The sequence below is a fragment of the Hemitrygon akajei genome, chromosome 9 (genome assembly GCF_048418815.1).
Source record: "Hemitrygon akajei chromosome 9, sHemAka1.3, whole genome shotgun sequence".
NCBI lineage: Eukaryota > Metazoa > Chordata > Chondrichthyes > Myliobatiformes > Dasyatidae > Hemitrygon > Hemitrygon akajei.
Window position 1 is genome coordinate 151082617 of NC_133132.1, and position 18912 is coordinate 151101528.

The 18912-nt window shown below is 41.3% G+C and overlaps 1 protein-coding gene across 3 annotated transcripts in view; it reads left to right on the top strand.

The window, feature by feature from the left end:
• med23 (mediator complex subunit 23) overlaps positions 1-18133 on the top strand; it is a 115356-nt gene extending 97223 nt beyond the window's left edge. For all 3 annotated transcript variants that reach the window (XM_073057264.1, XM_073057265.1, XM_073057266.1), the window contains 3 exons: positions 10511-10631; positions 15890-16021; positions 16477-18133. In XM_073057264.1, the coding sequence (XP_072913365.1) occupies positions 10511-10631; positions 15890-16021; positions 16477-16647 (424 nt within the window). In that variant the 3' untranslated portion in view covers positions 16648-18133. The remainder of the gene's footprint in view (positions 1-10510; positions 10632-15889; positions 16022-16476) is intronic.
• The last annotated feature ends 779 nt before the right edge of the window (positions 18134-18912 follow it).

The window sequence follows — 18912 nt, forward strand, 5'->3', positions numbered from 1 at the left end:
TTCTCACCTTTCATCATTTCACACGCAGCTGTCAGGGCTTTGAGTTCTGCTAGTTGGGCGGAACATGGCTGGGGACAGGACTCCATCCTAATAATCATAGCTCGACTGATCCTGCTGCACCACTGAGAATCCTGCGTGATTTCCATCATAATCCCTATAACAAGAGCCATCTACGAACAGAACCTTTTTATCTATCTCCTCTAGTGGGTCTGACCGTAAATCTGCTCTCAATTTGGCAAATGCCATCGTCTTCCCTACACAATCATGGGGTTCTCCTTCATAGTCTAAAGGGACAAAATCGGCTATATTACTGGTAGTGCATCTCTGTATAGTTATGTCAGGAAATGTCAATAGCATCTGATACGCTGCTATCCTGGCTGGCGTCAGCACAAATTTCCCTCTTTCCAGCAATTCTGCTACTTTGTGGTGTGTGTACAGAGTTACAGGATAGCCCAGGGTTACCGATGATGCCTTTTCATATGCATAGTACAGCGCCGCCAATCCCTGATAGCAGGGTGGGTACCCCTGAGCCACCTCATCTAGTCTCATACTGTAGTATGCTATCGGCTGCTTTGCTTTTCCTGTGCCTGTCTCTTGTGTTAGAACCGCTGTAACATAACCCTCCTGTCGATTGGATACATACAAATAAAAAACCTTCTCATAGTCAGGCAAAGCTAATGCTGGTGCTGACTGCAATTCCTGCTTAATAGTACTGAAAGCTATCTCTGCCTCTCCATTCCACTGCTTCTTTCATTATCTTTCTTAAAGGTGCCACAATCTCAGCATATTCTCCTATCCAATCTGAGCTGTACCCTGCCATTCCCAAAAATGTCATCATCTGCCCTACAGTCTGGGATTTTGGGGCCTTAGCTATTGCCTCAATCTGATCTGGTGCTATCGCCTTCACTCCCTTGGATATTACCCTGCCTAAGTACTCCACTTGCTGCGTGCAGAATTGCAGTTTCTTTTTGGATACTTTATGTCCTCCGTGCGCTAGCTTCTCTAACAGAGTTATAGTGTCCTGCTTACACTGTTCCTCGCTGTGGGAGCAAATCAACAGGTCATCCACATACTGTAACAATGTACTTTCCAACGGCATGCCCTCTAGGTCTGCCTTCAATATCTGATTAAAAATGTGTGGTGAATGTTTAAATCCTTGTTTAAATGTTTAAATCCTTGCGGCATTCTAGGTATACTGAGCACCTCTGTAAGTAAATGCAAACAAATACTGACACTGCTTGGCCAGAGAAATGCTGAAGAAAGCCGAACACAAATCGATCACTGAAAAGTAACTTGCTTCTGGTGGAACATTAGTCAAAAGCGTGTGTGGGTTGGGGACTACCGCTGGCCAGTCCTTTACCACATTGTTTACCGCTCGCAAATCATGCACCAATCTCCACTTAGATTTATCTGCTTTTAAGACCAGCAACAACGGGGTATTGCATGGACTGTTTGTTCTTTTAAGCACTCCTATTTCAAGCAACCCCTGCACTGTCGACGCTATTCCCTCTTCTGCTTCTGGTCTTAGTGGGTATTGTGGTCTCCTGGGTGGAATTGCTCCCCTTTTCAGCCTTATTTCCACCGGACTCGCTGTTTTTATTTTCCCTACGTCCGTGTCATGCTATGACCACAGAATAGACGGCAACTCATCTAACCTTTTATCTTTCTGCTGGCCTCTTTCCTTTCCCAGCACAGGCATGTGTGGTTGGGGAGTTATTTCGACCTCTCTCACTGTCCCTACCATATCTACACTTACCATTATTTTAATACAATTGTTGTCTTCTGATATCCACACCTCTGGCGTGATTTTCCTCCACACTGTTACGGTTTCAGCACTCTTAACTAAAGGTCCTAAGTCTTTAGACTGATATCCCTTATTTATCAACAACGTTACGTGGGGTGCCGCCTCCGGTATCCTGTACCATTTTTCTAAAAAGGTGTTCCACTTAACTTGTAAAGCTGCCCCTTGCTTTCCAATTATCACAGCCTCCCCTTCCAGGTGCTGCTGGGTACATGCCTCCAGATGCCATCTCTCCTCTAACTCCCTGTTCTGAGTCTTGTCAAAAATCACTGTACAATGTAGCTCAGATTAGGGCATTACAGCCCTGGGTAATATAGCCTGCACGCCCTTTTTCCATTTTTCCCAGGTTTCCTGAATCTGACCTGCGATGTCTCCTATCCAAAAGACATTAGCCTTCTTGTCTTCTCGCACTATCAATTGAGCCCCTGCTCTTTTCACACTCAACCCATTTCTGGTGCATTCTAATTTTAATTCCAGTTTCAACAAGGCATCTCTGCCTAACAAATTAATCGGAGTTCCTTTAAATACTAGCACCGGCAAAACAATTTCTTTATTTCCCATTCTCAACCGCACTGGAGCCGTGCACTGTGTTAACTGTGTTTGCCCCGAGAACCCTACCGTCTTAATAAACTTTCCTGACATGGGAAGGTGAAGGGCATACTGTGGCTGTACGCAAGTGTACGTGGCTCCAGTATCTATCATCATTGGTGTCAGTTGCCCTTCTAAAATAACCTGAACAATGGGTTCCTCATCTGCCTCCCCCTTTGCCCATAGCTCCTCTGTCCCCCTCCTTGGGACTTCCAGTCCTGTCTGGGCTGCTTGAATTTAGTCTGTTCCTGATAGGGCATTTGTGGGAATGCTCCCTCAAAGACAATTATTGGCATGGGGTTTTCCAGCCCTTGTCTTACAGTATGATCGGTCCCTCCATATAGCAGTGCTTTGTCCAGCTCGATGGCTGTACTCGAACCGGTGGTTGTTGGCAGCATCTTTTTGTTTTTCTCTTTTTCCTTCTTTTTGAGTTCTTCGAGCTGCATTTGTAATAACTTTCTTTGCACTTCTTTCTGCTGCTCAGCCAACCTTTGTTTGTCTTTCCGGTATTTCTCAACCGCATGGACTACATGGTCTCTAAATTCTTGTGGGGTCTTTGACGTTAGCCCAACCACCTCCTCCAGTTTGGATTTTACTTGTGGCGGCATTGCATCCAAAATGCTATGTCAGAACAGTGAGGTCATAAATAAGCTATTCTAAACCTCTTGCTCAGTCTCCAGTCTCCACCTTTTCAACTGGTTTTCTACGTAGGCTGCTGGGTTTTCAGTGTCTCCCAGTGCCCTTTTAAGGCTTTGGGGTCCACTTTGGGTGGATAAAGCTTTCTGAGGGCCTGCCATATCCTCTGCCTCACTCTGTCAAACCCATCTCCATCAGTTCTTGGGTCGTTCGAGTTTACTTTGCCAGCCATTTCCATTAGTTCGTTAAATTTGGAGGTTCCCATCAACCTTATCAACAGTGCCTTCAAATCTCCCATAGCCAATAATCGTCCCGCTGTTTCTTCTTCAAAGGCTCTAATCCATTTCCCTGCTCCTTCATGTAAATTGGGCAGAGTGTTTTTCAGCCGTTCTAGGTCCTGGGATCCCCAAGGGATATACTGCACTTGTCCTGATCCTGTAACTAACAACGGCATCATTCTTCCTCCTCCTTCCCACCTGCCCTGGCTTTCCTCCTCACCTGACTCCCCATCTGTCTCAGGGTATGTCTTTACTGCCTCCCACACAAATGTCTCCGGGGTTCTGCTCTTCCCTCGGTCTCCCTGTGGAGTCCTTCCTTTCTGTCTTGATTCAATACTTGGTTGGCCCCTAGAATATTTTTTGCATCTCTCCTGGCAATCCCCTTTTAGTAACTTATCTGGCTCTCTCTCTACTTCCGCAAGTCGCTCCCCTACTGCCTCCTTCTTTCCTTCTAGGCTTCTGCCTCCTACCTCTTCCCCACAAATTCTCACATCCTCTCTCTCTCCACTTAACTCTTGCTCCTCCAATGAGTCACCTTTTCTAGTCTGTTTATTTCTATGGTATAATCGATACTCCTCATATTCCTTTTCCTCTCTCAAATATTTCATCCGTTCAATCTGTTCTTGCATTTCTCTCTGTACCTGTTCTATCTTTATCCTTTCTGCCTGTATCTCCTGCCATATCGCCGCTTTTTCCTTCTCGTATTGTTTTTTCTCCTCTTCATTATCCCAAACCTGTACTTCTCCCTGCATGTTTACTGTTCCCGTCAGCAGGGGGCACTGCTTAGGGGTTCCTTCCTCATTATAGGGAGGGGGTTTTTCTGTTTCTTTCGCATCCGGGTACGGAGCTGAAGCCAGCTTCTCACTGTACCTTCCTCTCTCTTTAACAGGCTGTTTCTCCAGCACCTTAGTGTCTTCCTCGCTTGTAATCAATATTCTACCTGTCCTCCTCAGCCTTTCTCCCTCCGTTCTGAAGAGTTTTAGCACTTCCATTTCTCGTTCTCTTTTTTGCTCTCTTTTCTTAGATTTATCTTTTGATTTGTAACTTTTAACTAGTCCCTCCATTTCTTCGCACAAACTTACATCAAACGTTCCTTCTTTTGGCCACTTTGTGACCAGGTTGTTGGTTCTTTTTTCCCATTTTTCTGAAGTTTTTGTGATCTCATTTTGAACTAATGGGAATTTTTTGCTCAGAATCTCGACTGCTGTTCCTTTACCTGTCATGTTATTCTCTCTTGTTAAGGTATTTCAGAGATTCACAGTTTGTTTACTGGATAATATTATTTACTCTAATTCTACACCTAGTCTAACACCTCGCCCGGGCAGACCCTTATCTCTTAAGGCGGTAACCACGAGGACTTTCTACTCTAATTCTATTCTAACACCTCGCCCTGGCAGACCCTTATCTCTTAAGGCAGTAACCACAAGGACTTTCTACTCTAATTCTATTCTAACACCTCGCCCGGGCAGACCCTTATCTCTTAAGGCGGTAACCACGAGGACTTTCTACTCTAATTCTATTCTAACACCTCGCCCGGGCAGACCCTTATCTCTTAAGGCGGTAACCACGAGGACTTTCTACTCTAATTCTATTCTAACACCTCGCCCGGGCAGACCCTTATCTCTTAAGGCGGTAACCACGAGGACTTTCTACTCTAATTCTATTCTACTTTCCCTGCCCGTCCAGCCCTTCGTTTCATATGAAGCGGTACTCACAGGGATTTACCAACACCACGTGGACTTTTTCTTAACGTATTAACTTATTTGTACTTACCCTCACTGCAGTGTTCTTGAGCAATCCTCTGAGCCTCCTCCGTTAAACCCCAATTCTGCCAGATTCTTTGGACCGGAGAGACACTTTGGCAGCGGTTCCACACTTCTGAGACTCCAAGACCTCCCCAAAGCCAACAGAATTCTTAGTCCAAATTGTCGCAAAAAGCGCTTTCCTTTTGTTTGGGTGCACCCTTAATTCTGTTAGCCTTGTGGGGGTCCCTAGAGGACCGGGAAGCGTTCCCAATCTTCCGTTTCCCTTCCGCGGGTCTCTATCCGGACCTGCCGCGGTCGCCAATTATGTCGTGGTTTTTCGTGCCTTACAAATGACCAGGAGACGCAGAAGATTCTTCAAGAAGGGTTCAACTTTAATTTGCAAATCAAAGCTGAGACAGTCATTGAGCTAGTCGCTGATTGCCCACTGATCCTCGGACACAGCAGCTTTTAAAGCAATCTCTAGTTGCATTTTACACGTGCTGCACGTACATTGTGCGTAGCAAATAATAAACTCAGAACTGAGCAATGTTCTAATCTACATTTCTTTAGTTCTTTAGCTACCTCTCATTAACACACCATTGTCTTCTACATTCCCAAGATTTCATTCTACTAAATTGAGTAAATTGAGTACATGCATAGAAAATAATAAACTCAGAACTGAGCAATGTTCTAATCTACATCTCTTAGCTACCTTTCTTTAACACACCATTGTCTTCCACATTTTTAAGATCTCGGTCTCCTATCAAATTGAATACATGCATAGAAAATAATAAACTCAGAACTGAGCAATGTTCTAATCTACATCTCTTAGCTACCTTTCTTTAACACACCATTGTCATCTTAAGACTGCAGACCCGAATTAATAGCGATCTTGCGATTCTCAAAAAGGAGGGGGCGACTTTGTACCCTTCGGCCCCTCAGAGTTGTGGCACATTCATAACACCTCTGTACCCTTTCCAATGCTTCCACATCCTTCCTATAGTGAGGCGACCAGAACTGGACACAGTACTCTAAGTGTGGCCTAACTAGAGTTTTATACAGCTGCATCATTACATCGCGACTCTTAAACTCTGTCCCTCGACTTATGAAAGATAACACCCCATAAGCTTTAACTACCCTATCTACCTGTGAGGCAACTTTCAGGGATCTGTGGACATGTACCCCCAGATCTCTCTGCTCCTCCACACTACCAAGTATCCTGCCATTTACTTTGTACTCTGCCTTGGAGTTTGTCCTTCCAAAGTGTACCACCTCACACTTCTCTGGGTTGAACTCCATCTGCTACTTCTCAGCCCACTTCTGCATCCTGTCAATGTCTCTCTGCAATCTTCGACAATCCTCTACACTACCTACAACACCACCAACCTTTGTGTCGTCTGCAAACTTGCCAACCCACCCTTCTACCCCCACATCCAGTTCGTTAATAAAAATCACAAAAAGTAGAGGTCCCAGAACAGATCCTTGTGGGACACCACTATTCACAACCCTCAAATCTGAATGTACTCCCTCCACCACGACCCTCTGCCTTCTGCAGGCAAGCCAATTCTGAATCCACCTGGCCAAACTTCCCTGGATCCCATTCCTTCTGAATTTCTGAATAAGCCTATCGTGTGGAACCTTGTCAAATGCCTTACTAAAATCTATGTAGATCACATCCACTGCACTACCTTCATCTATATGCCTGGTCACCTCCTCTAAGAACTCTATCAGGCTTGTTAGGCACGATCTGCCCTTCACTAAGCCATGCTGACTGTCCCTGATCAGACCATGATTCTCTAAATGCCCATAGATCCTATCTCTAAGAATCTTTTCCAACTGATTTCCCACCACAGACATAAGGCTCACTGGTCTGTAATTACCTGGACTATCCCTGCTACCTTTTTTGAACAAGGGGACAACATTCTCCTCCCTCCAGTCCTCCAGTACCATTCCCGTGGACGAGGACATAAAAATCCTAGCCATAGGTTCAGCAGTCTCTTCCCTTGCCTCGTGGAGCAGCCTGGGGAATATTCCGTCAGGCCCTGGGGACTTATCTGTCCTAATGTATTTTAACAACTCCAACACCTCCTCTCCCTTAATATCAACATGCTCCAGAACATCAACCTCACTCATATTGTCCTCACCATCATCAAGTTCGCTCTCAGTGGTGAATACCGAAGAGAAGTATTCATTAAGGACCTCGCTCACTTCCACAGCCTCCAGGCACATCTTCCCAGTTTTATCTCTAATCAGTCCTACCTTCACTCCTGTCATCCTTTTGTTCTTCACATAATTGAAAAATGCCTTGGGGTTTTCCTTTACCCTACTCGCCAAGGCCTTCTCATGCCCCCTTCTTGCTCTTCTCAGCCCCTTCTTAAGCTCCTTCCTTGCTACCCTATATTCCTCAATAGACCCATCTGATCCTTGCTTCCTAAACCTCGTGTATACTGCCTTCTTCCTCTTGACTAGATTTTCCACTTGTCACCCATGGTTCCTTCACCCTACCATTCTTTATCTTCCTCACCAGGACAAATTTATCCCTAACATTCTGCAAGATATCCCTAAATATCGACCACATGTCCATAGTACATTTCCCTGCAAAAACATCATCCCAATTCACACCAAGTTCTAGCCTCATAGCCTCATAATTTGCCCTTCCCCAATTAAAAATTTTCCTGTCCTCTCTGATTCTATCCTTTTCCATGATAATGCTAAAAGTCAGGGAGCGGTGATCACTGTCCCCCAGATGCTCACCCACTGACAGACCTGTGACCTGACCCAGTTCATTACCTAATACTAGATCTAGTATGGCATTCCCTCTAGTCGGCCTGTCAACATACTGTGACAGGAATCCATCCTGGACACACTTAACAAACTCTGCCCCATCTAAACCCTTGGAACTAATCAAGTGCCAATCAATATTAGGGAAGTTAAAGTCACTCATGATAACAACCCTGTTATTTTTGCACCTTTCCAAAATCTGCCTCCCAATCTGCTCCTCGGTATCTCTGCTGCTACCAGGGGGCCTATAGAATACCCCCAGTAGAGTAACTGCTCCCTTCCTGTTCCTGACTTCCACCCATACTGACTCAAAAGAGGATCCTGCTACATTACCCACCCTTTCTGCAGCTGTAATAGTATCCCTGACCAGTAATGCCACTCCTCCTCCCCTTTTTCCCCTCTCTCTATCCCTTTTAAAGCACTGAAATCCAGGAATATTGAGAATCCATTCCTGCCCTGGTGCCAGCCAAGTCTCTGTAATGGCCACTACATCATAATTCCATGTATGTATCCAAGCTCTCAGTTCCTCACCTTTGTTCCTGATGCTTCTTGCATTGAAGAACACGCACTTTAGCCCTTCTACCTTACTACCTTTACGCCCTTTATTCTGCTTCTCTTTCCTCAAAGCCTCTCTATTTATTGGAGCTGGCTTTACTCCATGCACTTCTTTCACTGCTCTATCGCTCCGGGTCCCATCCCCCTTGCAAATCAGTTTAAACCCTCCCGAACCATGCTAGCAAACCTACCAGCAAGGATATTGCTCCCCCTCGAGTTCAGGTGCGACCCATCCAATCTGTACAGGTCCCACCTTCCCCAGAAGAGATCCCAATGGTCCAAAAATCTAAAACCCTGCCCCCTGCACCAACTCCTCAGCCACACATTCAACTGCCATCTCCTCCAATTCTTACCATCACTATCACGTAGTACTGGCAGCAATCCTGAGAACGCCACCCTTGAGGTCCTGTTCTTCAGCCTTCTGCCTAGTTCCCAAAACTCACACTTCACGACCTCATCCCTCTTCCTGCCTATGTCGTTGGTCCCAACATGTATCACGACTTCTGGTTGCTTTCCCTCTCGTACCAGGATGTCATGCACTCGGTCAGAGACATCCCGGACTCTGGCACTCGGGAGGCAACAAACCATGCGGGTTTCCTTCTCACATCCACAAAATCTCCTGTTTGCTCTCCTGACAAAGAGTCTCCAATGACGACAGCTCTCCTCTTCTCCGTCCCATCCTTCTGCACCACAGGGTCAGACTCCGTGCCAGAGGCCCTGCCACCGTGGCTCAACCTGGTCGGTCGTCCTCACCAACAGCATCAGGATGTTAAAGGTTTTTTTTCTGCCACCATTGCAATCCTGATTAACCAATATTGATAAAGCATAATAACAAAAGAGAGGTTCATCAGTCTTGGATAATGACCAGATATTCTGTTCCTGTGAACTGCAATGTGTACAGTTTGCAAGTCCGAAATTTTCAAAGTTCAAAGTAAATTTATTGTCAAAGTGTGTATAAGTCACCATTTTCTACCCTGGGATTCATTTTCTTGTGGGCATTCACAGTAGAGCAAAGACATACAAAACAATCAATGGAAAAACTGCACACAAAGACTGACAAAACAAACATTGTATAAATGAAGACAAACTGCAACTACAAGAGAAAAACAAATAATAATAAATAAATAATACTGGGGGACAAGAGTTGCAGGTGCCTTCAAAGTGAGTCATAGGTTATGAAACCAGTTCAGTGTTGTGGTGAGTGAAGTTATTCTCACTGATTCAGGAGCCTGATGGTGGAAGGGTAATAACCGTTCTTGAACCTGGTAGTGTGGGACCTGAGGCTCCTGCACTTCCTTCCCTATGGCTGAAGTGAGAAGGGAGTATGCCAAAGGTGGTGCAGGTCCTTGATGATGGATCCTGCCTTCTTGTACATTTGCTGAATGAGGAGGGGGTGGCTTTTCCCATGATGGACTGGGCTGCATTCACTACGTTTTGTAGGCTTTTCCATTCTTGGACACTGGGTGTTTCCATGCCAGGCTATGATACAACCAGACAGGATACGGTCCGCTGTACATCCATAGAAGTTGTTAAGGTTTGAAATGCCATATGTTCATAAACTTCTAAGTAGAGGTGCTGCAGTGCCTTCTTAGTAATGGCACTTACGTGCTGCCAAATGTGACTGCAAATTGAGTTCCTGCACAACACAAAATGCCTGAAACCCTGCAGCAGCTGGCAAATTCATGCTGCTGGTCTCCCAGATGCTTGTTCATGTGTATGGAATTTACACAACTTGAGTGTCATAAACTAGAAAGAGCCTGTATTTACTTACTGTATTTTTAAATATTGCAGTAAAGGTCAATAAAAGGGTAAAGATGAATAAGGGATCCTTGACTTCATAAATAAAAGCATTGAACGTAAAGACACAAAATGTGCAAACAAGTTGGGGCTCATTTAGAATATTATATAACACACATTGGGTTAGCTATCAAGGCATGTGATGATATTGAAGAAGCTGCTCTCTTTAGGTCAGAGAAAACTATCATATTAAGATTTATGTGAAACCTTAGATAAAATGTGAATAAAGTCATAAATCAATGCCATAGAAATATGTTAAGTAATTTGTTTGCAATAAATATTTAATTTGAATATCCAGTGAAAATTAGTAAACTGCTCCTCTTCCTCAGATTTCTCACGGAAGTGCTGAAACCATTAGTGAAGACAGAATTCCAACTGTTATATGTATATCATCTAGTCGGGCCTTTTCTGCAACGGTTCCAGCAAGAAAGGACTCGATGCATGCTTGAGGTCAGTTTGTTGATGATTAATGTTAATATGAATTTCAAGTAGCCATTTCTCAGAAACATTAAGTGCAGATCAGGCAGTATTTGTTCATATTTCAGGTTAATGGCTTTTTCAATCAGAGTAATAAAAAAATTGTTGAATATTTTGACAAAGTAAGTGTACTTATTGACATTGCCTACTTTCGCTTATTAATAATTTTTTAATCTACTCATCATCTCTTCAAATTTTCATACATTTATATTCAGTGTTTATCATCAAACTCTTTATTTTAGAGTGGTAGTCTAATTATAACTTAGAACAAAATTCTGCTCTTTTTCAATGTCCGAAACTTTGAATCTTCAGATGAGGAATTTGCCTCTGTACTCTCAGCAAATTACACCATGTAAGTTATTTGAAGTTCACTTCCAATTAAGAAATGTATTTTTGTATCTATCTCAGTTATAAAATGTTGCATCCAAATTACAGCGCATTTTTCTTCATATCTGTATAGAATGATCCAATTTGACAAACAGTTTATTTCCATTCTGTATTGATATTATTACCCTCTTAACATGGCCGTCATCATTTGAATTAATCATATTATTACACATCACACATATTAATTCAATAATTAATTTAAAACTTTTCTTAGTCAGCCAGCTCCAGCGATTCCACCTACTGCCTTGCTCTGTGTCAAATGTATGTTCATTATTCACAGCGTGTCTTCTGTTTTATGAGTGAATAATTAGAGTAAACTGTGGTTGAAAGGCTAGTGATGCATAGAGAAAAGGGGCCCTAGATGGTTTCCAAATTGTTTTGTATTAGTTTAAAACTGAGAATTGCTTGGAGTTACAGTCGGCCCTCCTTATCCACGGGGGATACCAAAAAACGCGGATGCTCAAGTCCCTTATTTAACCTGTCTCAGTGTGGTGGACTTTAGGACCTGGTGGAGCTCTGAATCCGCAGTGTTTCTGTTCACGAAAATAATCACGATCACGATTGAAAATAAAGTGGAAATGATAAAGCGATCGAAAAGAGGTGAAACGCCATCAGTCATTGGAAAAGCGTTAGGCTACAGTCGGGCAACGATTGGAACAATTTTAAAGGGTAAAGTGAGAAAGGCCCTGCCCCAATGAAAGCTACAATTATTACTAAGCAACGCAGTGGTTTAATTATTGAAATACATACGTTTCTTAAGTGTTTTATATGCATAGAAAGGTAAAATGTATACTATATACTAAGACAAAACATTTGACTAACTGACGCTAAATAGTACCGGATGTACCTGTTCCGACTTACTTAGTAAGAGAGCTTCCGGTTTTTTTTTCGATCCCGATCTGTGGTAACCTATGCACATACTGCTGTATACTTTAAGTCATCTCTAAATTATTTATAATACCTAATACAATGTAAATAGTTGTTATACTGCATTGTTTTGGGGATAATGACAAGGGGAAAAAAATCTGTAAATGCTCAAACAGCAAGTGCTGGAGAGAGAACTTCCAGGTTTTCCCAATCCGCGCATGTGGATCCCGCAGTTAAGGAGGGCTGACTGTACTATACTCTTGAAATGTTAGTTATCTGAAAACCTTTTGAATGCAGTTTGAACCCAGAGAGTTGTGGATCTATGGAATGCTCTGCCTCAGAAGTTCAGTGGAGGCCAATTCTCTTGGATGCTTTCAAGAAAGAGTTAGATAGAGCTTTTAAAGATAGCGGAGTCAAGGGATATGGGGAGAAGGTGGGAACGGGGTACTGATTGTGGATGATCAGCCACAATCACATTGAATGGCGGTACTGGCTCAAAGGGCCGAATGGCCTACTGTGCACCTATTGTCGATTGTCTATTTATGCAGTTTTTAAAAGCAAGTATGTTGTTTGTGTGGAAATGTACTTTTCTCTTTGGCTTTCTACAAGTTATGCAAGGTATGATTTAAATTGTTTCTTTACCAAAATAAATTTCAAGCCACAGATTTGTTGTATAAAGAAGTCTGCAATTTATTTTCATAGTCAGTACATGTTACATCCAGTATTAGGGCAATTGAGCATAAGCTTGTCCAAAGAGGTATGTTTCAACAAGTATCCTTCAGGTAAAGAGGGGAAACATGGAGTTTGGCGATGTAATTTGATAGTTTAAGGGTTTAGGGGCCAAGGTGCCTTCACTGATACCACTAGTGGAAAGATTGTATTTGGGGTTACTTAAGCGGGCTAAGTCAAAGAAAAGCTGAAATCTTAACAGATTGTTGAGCTAGGGGAACGATGGAGAACAGCATTTTTAACAGATCTGAACTAGGTTAGCAAGCATAAATTTAAATGGAACTCCTAATGTCACAAACGATTATCGCCTTCTGGTTTATTAAGATTGTTTACTGGTACCCTGCTGTTAATTTACACTTTCTGCATTGCTGTATGTAAGGCTTGTTTCATCTAATTGTGCTTTTACCCCCGTCACACTAAACCACAAGGAGACAATCCTTAAGGCCCCTACTGTCTAAGTTTAATCTTACTTGCACATGCTAAAATTCTGTTATGTTTTAGCAGCAGGATCACTTGGATTTTGCTAATCTATAGTTGTCATGTGCCCTTTTCACTGTTTTGTGGTTTGTTTCTCATGATATCCAAGTGAACAGTTGAAGCCAAAGGCACTTCGGGTCATGCTGAATTGTTGTATATGTAAACAACTTTGAAGTATATAAGAAATCAGGCAAAAGGAGAAAGCGGAGTGGTGAACAAGGAATCTTGGGTTGCACGATGGAAAAGCATTGATAAGGCAGAGAGAAATACAAGAGTGGCTGAGGATTGGAAACAGCAAATGAATGGAGAAGAAGGAAAAGACTTCTGAATAGAATTGGCCTTATTAAGGAATGTTTGTTAATATATTGATAACATTTCAGAAAATGTTTAATGGAATAAGCTGGAACGGGTGGAATATGACAAGTTGTGACATTGGAGAAGGTAGGCTTATATACATTGTAGTTTAGAAAAGTTAAAAGGGATGTAATTGAAATGCACAAGATCCTGAGAGGCCTTGAAGGGATAAATATAGGGAGAATGCTTCTCCTTATGAGATAAGCTGCAACTGTAGGGTCATTGTTTTAAAAATGAGGTGTTTGCCATTTGCAAGAGAAATGAGGCATAATTTCTTCCCAAATGAGGTTGAGTATTTAGAATTTGTTTCCTTGAACTTGGAAGCAAGTATTTTGAATATTCTTAAGGTAGAGAAAAATAAAATCTTGATAAGCAAGGGAGTGAAATGTTACTGCAGGTAGACATGAGTGTGCAGTTAAGATTAAAATCAGATTAGCTGAATGGAGCAAAGGAAGGAAAGTAGAGAGTAGTGGGGGAAATGAAGGAATGGGCCAACTTGGAAAGCTGAAGTGAGCAAAAGCAGAAAAAGTCAGGGATAAGAATGGAGGAGACCGAAAAAGTGTAAAGGGATGTGAAGGCATGAAGGATAAGATTGAGAAAATGAGCTAATTGTGTGCTAGTGGTGAATTTTCTGTATGTGATTAATGTTTTGCCAAAGCAAATGTGGCCAGGTCAAGTGGAGTTTATCATGTACACAAGTAGTGTAAGGTACAGGTCCAATGGAAAACTTCCAGCAACATCTCAAGCACATAGGGTCGGGCAGTATTCAACACAAATTATTACACAATTAGGAGAAAAGGACTGTGCAAAATGAGACATTAGTGCACAAAAAAATACACCAGCAGAGAGAAGTCCATAGCAGTGCAAGAATTGGTCAGTTGAGCTCCCTTGCTAAAGTAGGATTAGGATTATAATTGTCACCTGTGGCTTCTGGTGGGTGTTGTGTGTGTTCCACTTTAGCCTGACCTGTTTACTTTCTGCTTCACTGCTGAGAATGGAAGTTTGTAGAATTTTCTCACAAGGAGAGTGATATTTATTCTTCAAGACAGAGGTGAGTTATGGGCATCGGCAATAGCTCAATGGCCATTTGTTCAGTTGCTTTTTTTCTGGTGATAACTTATAATTCATGTTTTTTTTCAACTTTATGTCCTTTCCATAGAACCTGTTGAAACTCATGTGTACAGTGATTGTTTTGACTTCTATGAGGACATCCTGGGTTAGAATTTCATCAGTTTCCATTGAGGAATATAAAACTGTCATTCTATAGTGGGTCAGAGAGCATTTTGTTATGGAACCAATATATTGTAACTCAGGACAGGCACTATTGAATAACACCCCTTCATCAGGTTAAGGATTTAGTATGACCGTTGTTGGATTTCCACAGTGAGTAATGCCAGGTTGATTGGGTGAGAGGTTGGGAACTAAAGATAGGGTGTTTCTTGGGGTTGGTAGGTGGGCGTGATGGGGTTGACTCATGGTAGTCAGTAGCAGGCATGTGATTGCCATTTGGAGATGGAAACGTGAATTTGATTTTGGTGGATTTGAGATGGAGATAAGAGGGGTAGGCTGATTGGCTATGAGATGCTGAGAGGTCCACTCAAGTCATGCACAAAATCTAACTTTTTGGCAGTTTCATCAATCAGGCCATGATTGTCTTTTAGTTCCTTCATTGGTGAGCCTTAAAATACTGTTGTCCTTTGGTTTACTTGCTTTTATTGGTCTGGTTTTCTATTAATCATTCTTTCCCTTTTAATTAGCCCTGCCACATAATGTAATATTACATGAGTGTGGTTGGTAAGTGGTGATATGGATTCTACTGGAATTTTGAGACAGTTGTATATATTTCCCATATAATCATTCCATTGCTTCCAATGATAATCATTATCCTCTAAATGTTTTGCTGACAGCATCAAATTCTTTGGCATCTTTTCTTATTAATGTTAACCAATATTTTTGAAAGTTTGTTAGAAACCTAATGAGCAGCTGACAAGTTGATCAGCTGGAAGGTAATACACTTGCATGAAATGAAAAAGATGGCAAGCTCAATTTTCTTCTCAACTGATTTGCTACATTAAATTTTCAGATGATGGATCATTTTTTCTGCCTGAGTAAAGCTCTATGCAGTTACAAATTGCTCTTCAAAAGAGACAGTTCAAAATAAAATGTTGAGTGTTTATTATGCTTTGCAGCTAATGAGATTGCTTCCCCTCTATAACACTCTTTCGTGAAGGCTCGCAGCAAAATTTAACTTCTCTCGTCCCACATGTGTATGGACCCACTGGCAACTTGATGTTTTCTGTTCAAATGTTAATGAGAGCAATTTGTTGTATTAAATTTATTACCTTGAATGATGAGCAACTCTTGGATTTCTGGCAGAGCTAGTGTATTTAATCAATTTTAACATTTATTCCCTACAGATAGGCATAGCGTTTTATGAGATGCTACAGAATGTAGATCAAAACAGCAAACATTTGAGCTATATGGACCCCATTTGCGACTTCCTATACCATGTAAAGTACATGTTTACAGGAGATAGTGTGAAGGATCAGGTGAGTAGATTATAAGGACCTTAATAAGTTTGGTAAAGTGTGTTTGAAGTAATAAAATTTGCCTAAGAGAAAGTCGCTTTTCTTTTTTTATTTTCATCAATCATTGGTGGAATCAGAGAGCATAGGATTTAAGGATTTTGAGATAAACAGCAGTGTTGTTTGCCTTGAATTACTGGTGTTTTCCATGCATTGTTTCAATGCTGATACTTTGCTTTCTGGCTTTAAATCTTGGATTGTTTGCAAGACATGGGATTGGGAGGGTTTAATGATCTTTTGTATTCTAGTAGTGAAGATTCTGAGAAACTGAATCCTCCTTTCAGATAGTAATGAAGGGCAATTAATTCTCAAAGATAAGATGGGTCAGTTGATGAATGGATACACAGTAATTATAGTTCGTAACTTGCTCAGGAGCAACCAACAATCTAACTCTTGAGAATTTTGCTCCTTATTTCTAGGTGGAAAAAATTATCTGTACGTTAAGGCCAGCTTTAAGACTCCGGCTACGTTTTGTGACTCACATAAGCAAAGTGGAACCAGCAGCTCCAGTACAACCAACGAGCAGTGCTTCACCAGCCATCACTTCCAACCAGGTCTCCACAGGTGTTGCTCTACCAGTAACACAATAAGAAGATGCGGGTCGCATTTTATTTTGGTGGTAAAAATGTTGTGATGTAATATATTATTTAGTATTTAAGACCAAATCCTGCAATAAGGCTACTTGAAATATTGTACTTATTCACATTGTCAAATAAACAATGACACTGACCAAGAAGGAGTGTTAACTGCATGTATTCTGCAGAAGTTTCTTTTCCTACGACTTAATCTTGTTCGAGATGGCTCTAGGTTCCATTAAAGTAAACCAAAATGAATTGTCTTCCTTGCTGATTAACAATGAGGAAATATAGATCCTAATGTTTTATACTAAATGTATTTGTTTATGTTGGTGATGCTTTTTATTATTTTTCTCCACACAATGAAATGGTTTTTATTTAAAACTGAAGGCAACTTTATTCTTATTTTGTATTAACTTGCCTACTATTCATATAATTTTACTCCTATAACCACTGGCGTACAATAGTTCAACCAAAAGTGAGTGTTCCAAAACACCCATGGCATGTTGATGTACCTTCTGAAGTAATCCTGATCTAATGTTAGTTGCACCCTTTCTACCAAGATTCAGTCCATGTTTTAAGTTTCAGATTCTTGAAGCTTTACTTTGGGATATAAACTGGTCTCCTAACAGACTTTAAACAGATTTATTGAGCAAAGTTACATGTCCAAATGGAAGTCAATCCATATTTATTAATGGTGTGCTTTTTATATGTGCTTCAACTTCTATAATAAGAATGTGAAAAAATATTTGTCTACTGGCCTTAAATTATTTCTGTAGTTAAGAATTTGAGTGCTTTTATTGAGTCATTCAGGCAACGGCACGGAAACAGCCACTGAGTACACACTGACAATCAAACATCCATTTACACTAATCTCATTTTATTCTCTTTGTGTTCCTGTAAACTTCCCAGATTCTACAATCCCCAACATTAGGCACAATTTACAGTAACTCATTTATCTACCAACTGGCTTGCTTTTGAGATGTGGGAGGAAATTGGAGCACCCAGAGGAAACCAATACAGTTAGAGGAAAAACATCCAAACTCCATTCATGTCATCGCAGAGGTCAGGATTAAACCTCGGTCTCTTGGGCTGTGAGGTAGCAGTTTCATTAGCTCCGTGCCACCTAATTAAACTGTAATTTGTATTCAGACATGATATTCTTCAAACAAAGAAATCTTACTGTATCATCCAGTTAATAATCTTAGTGACTGATAAAACTACTGCAAAAGTGAGTTGAAGTACAAATATCCTGGCAATTTTTAAAAATCAGCTGTGAAATATTGAAATTTTGATAGTCCATACATTTATTTTGTTAAAATGAGATTGTTGAGGATTTGCAGATTTGGTTTTTTTTAGGTTAAATTTTAGCCAATTTACTTAAATTGATTGACTGACTTGCATTGCGTGTGAATTTGAGTGTTTGATATCATGAAGATGAAACACTGTTACTTCAGTTTGTTCTTCATCAATTAAAAATGTACAGTATTGTGATAATAAAGTGTGTCAATCATTGTTAATGACTTTAGCACTCTCACTGACCTCAAGATGTCCCAAACCTTTCTACTGCAAATTAACTAATTTTGAATTGCATTCAATATTACACTCAACTTCAGTAGTCCTCTACCTTGGAGATAATTCATTCTGTGAGTTTTGAAATGGCTAATGAGACCAACGTGGGACCTGCAGACTTTACCACAGTTGGGACAGATATGGTTTGACTGGACAGGTGGAGAGGTAATTTGGGAGATAATGCACAGGTTCTGCCTTTTACATTGAGCTTTGAGAACATCCTGTAATTATTTCCTCTATTTACTTGTTAATTTCATGATGTCATGGAGTTCCGATTAGTGTTTGCTTTGAGAATCTTCTATCGGGTATGGAGATGATGTGTCTTTATCTTTGAATCCAACAGCTTAATTAAGGCCTCAATGTTGGAGATATTAGTTTGCATTTTCAGCCAGTAAATTTGATGGAGATAGTGGTATTTCTCCAGTACTTTGGAATGTCCACTGTAGGCAGTTCAGCAGAGCATGGGCACTGTGCTCAATTTGAGATCGTTATATTTTCATTACACAGCCAAAGACATTGGCACATTGAAGATGATGCTGCATCTCTTCGCCAATAGTTCCCAGGCCGAGCAAATCGGACTCGTGCACTCGTGCACTCTAGGATCTTTGGGTGTCCAGCAGTGTTGTGGAATGATGGCACAGTGGTAGATGTCCCTTTCTTTTGAAGATAGGAAGTACAAGGGTGTTGGGTGACACCACTATGACTTGG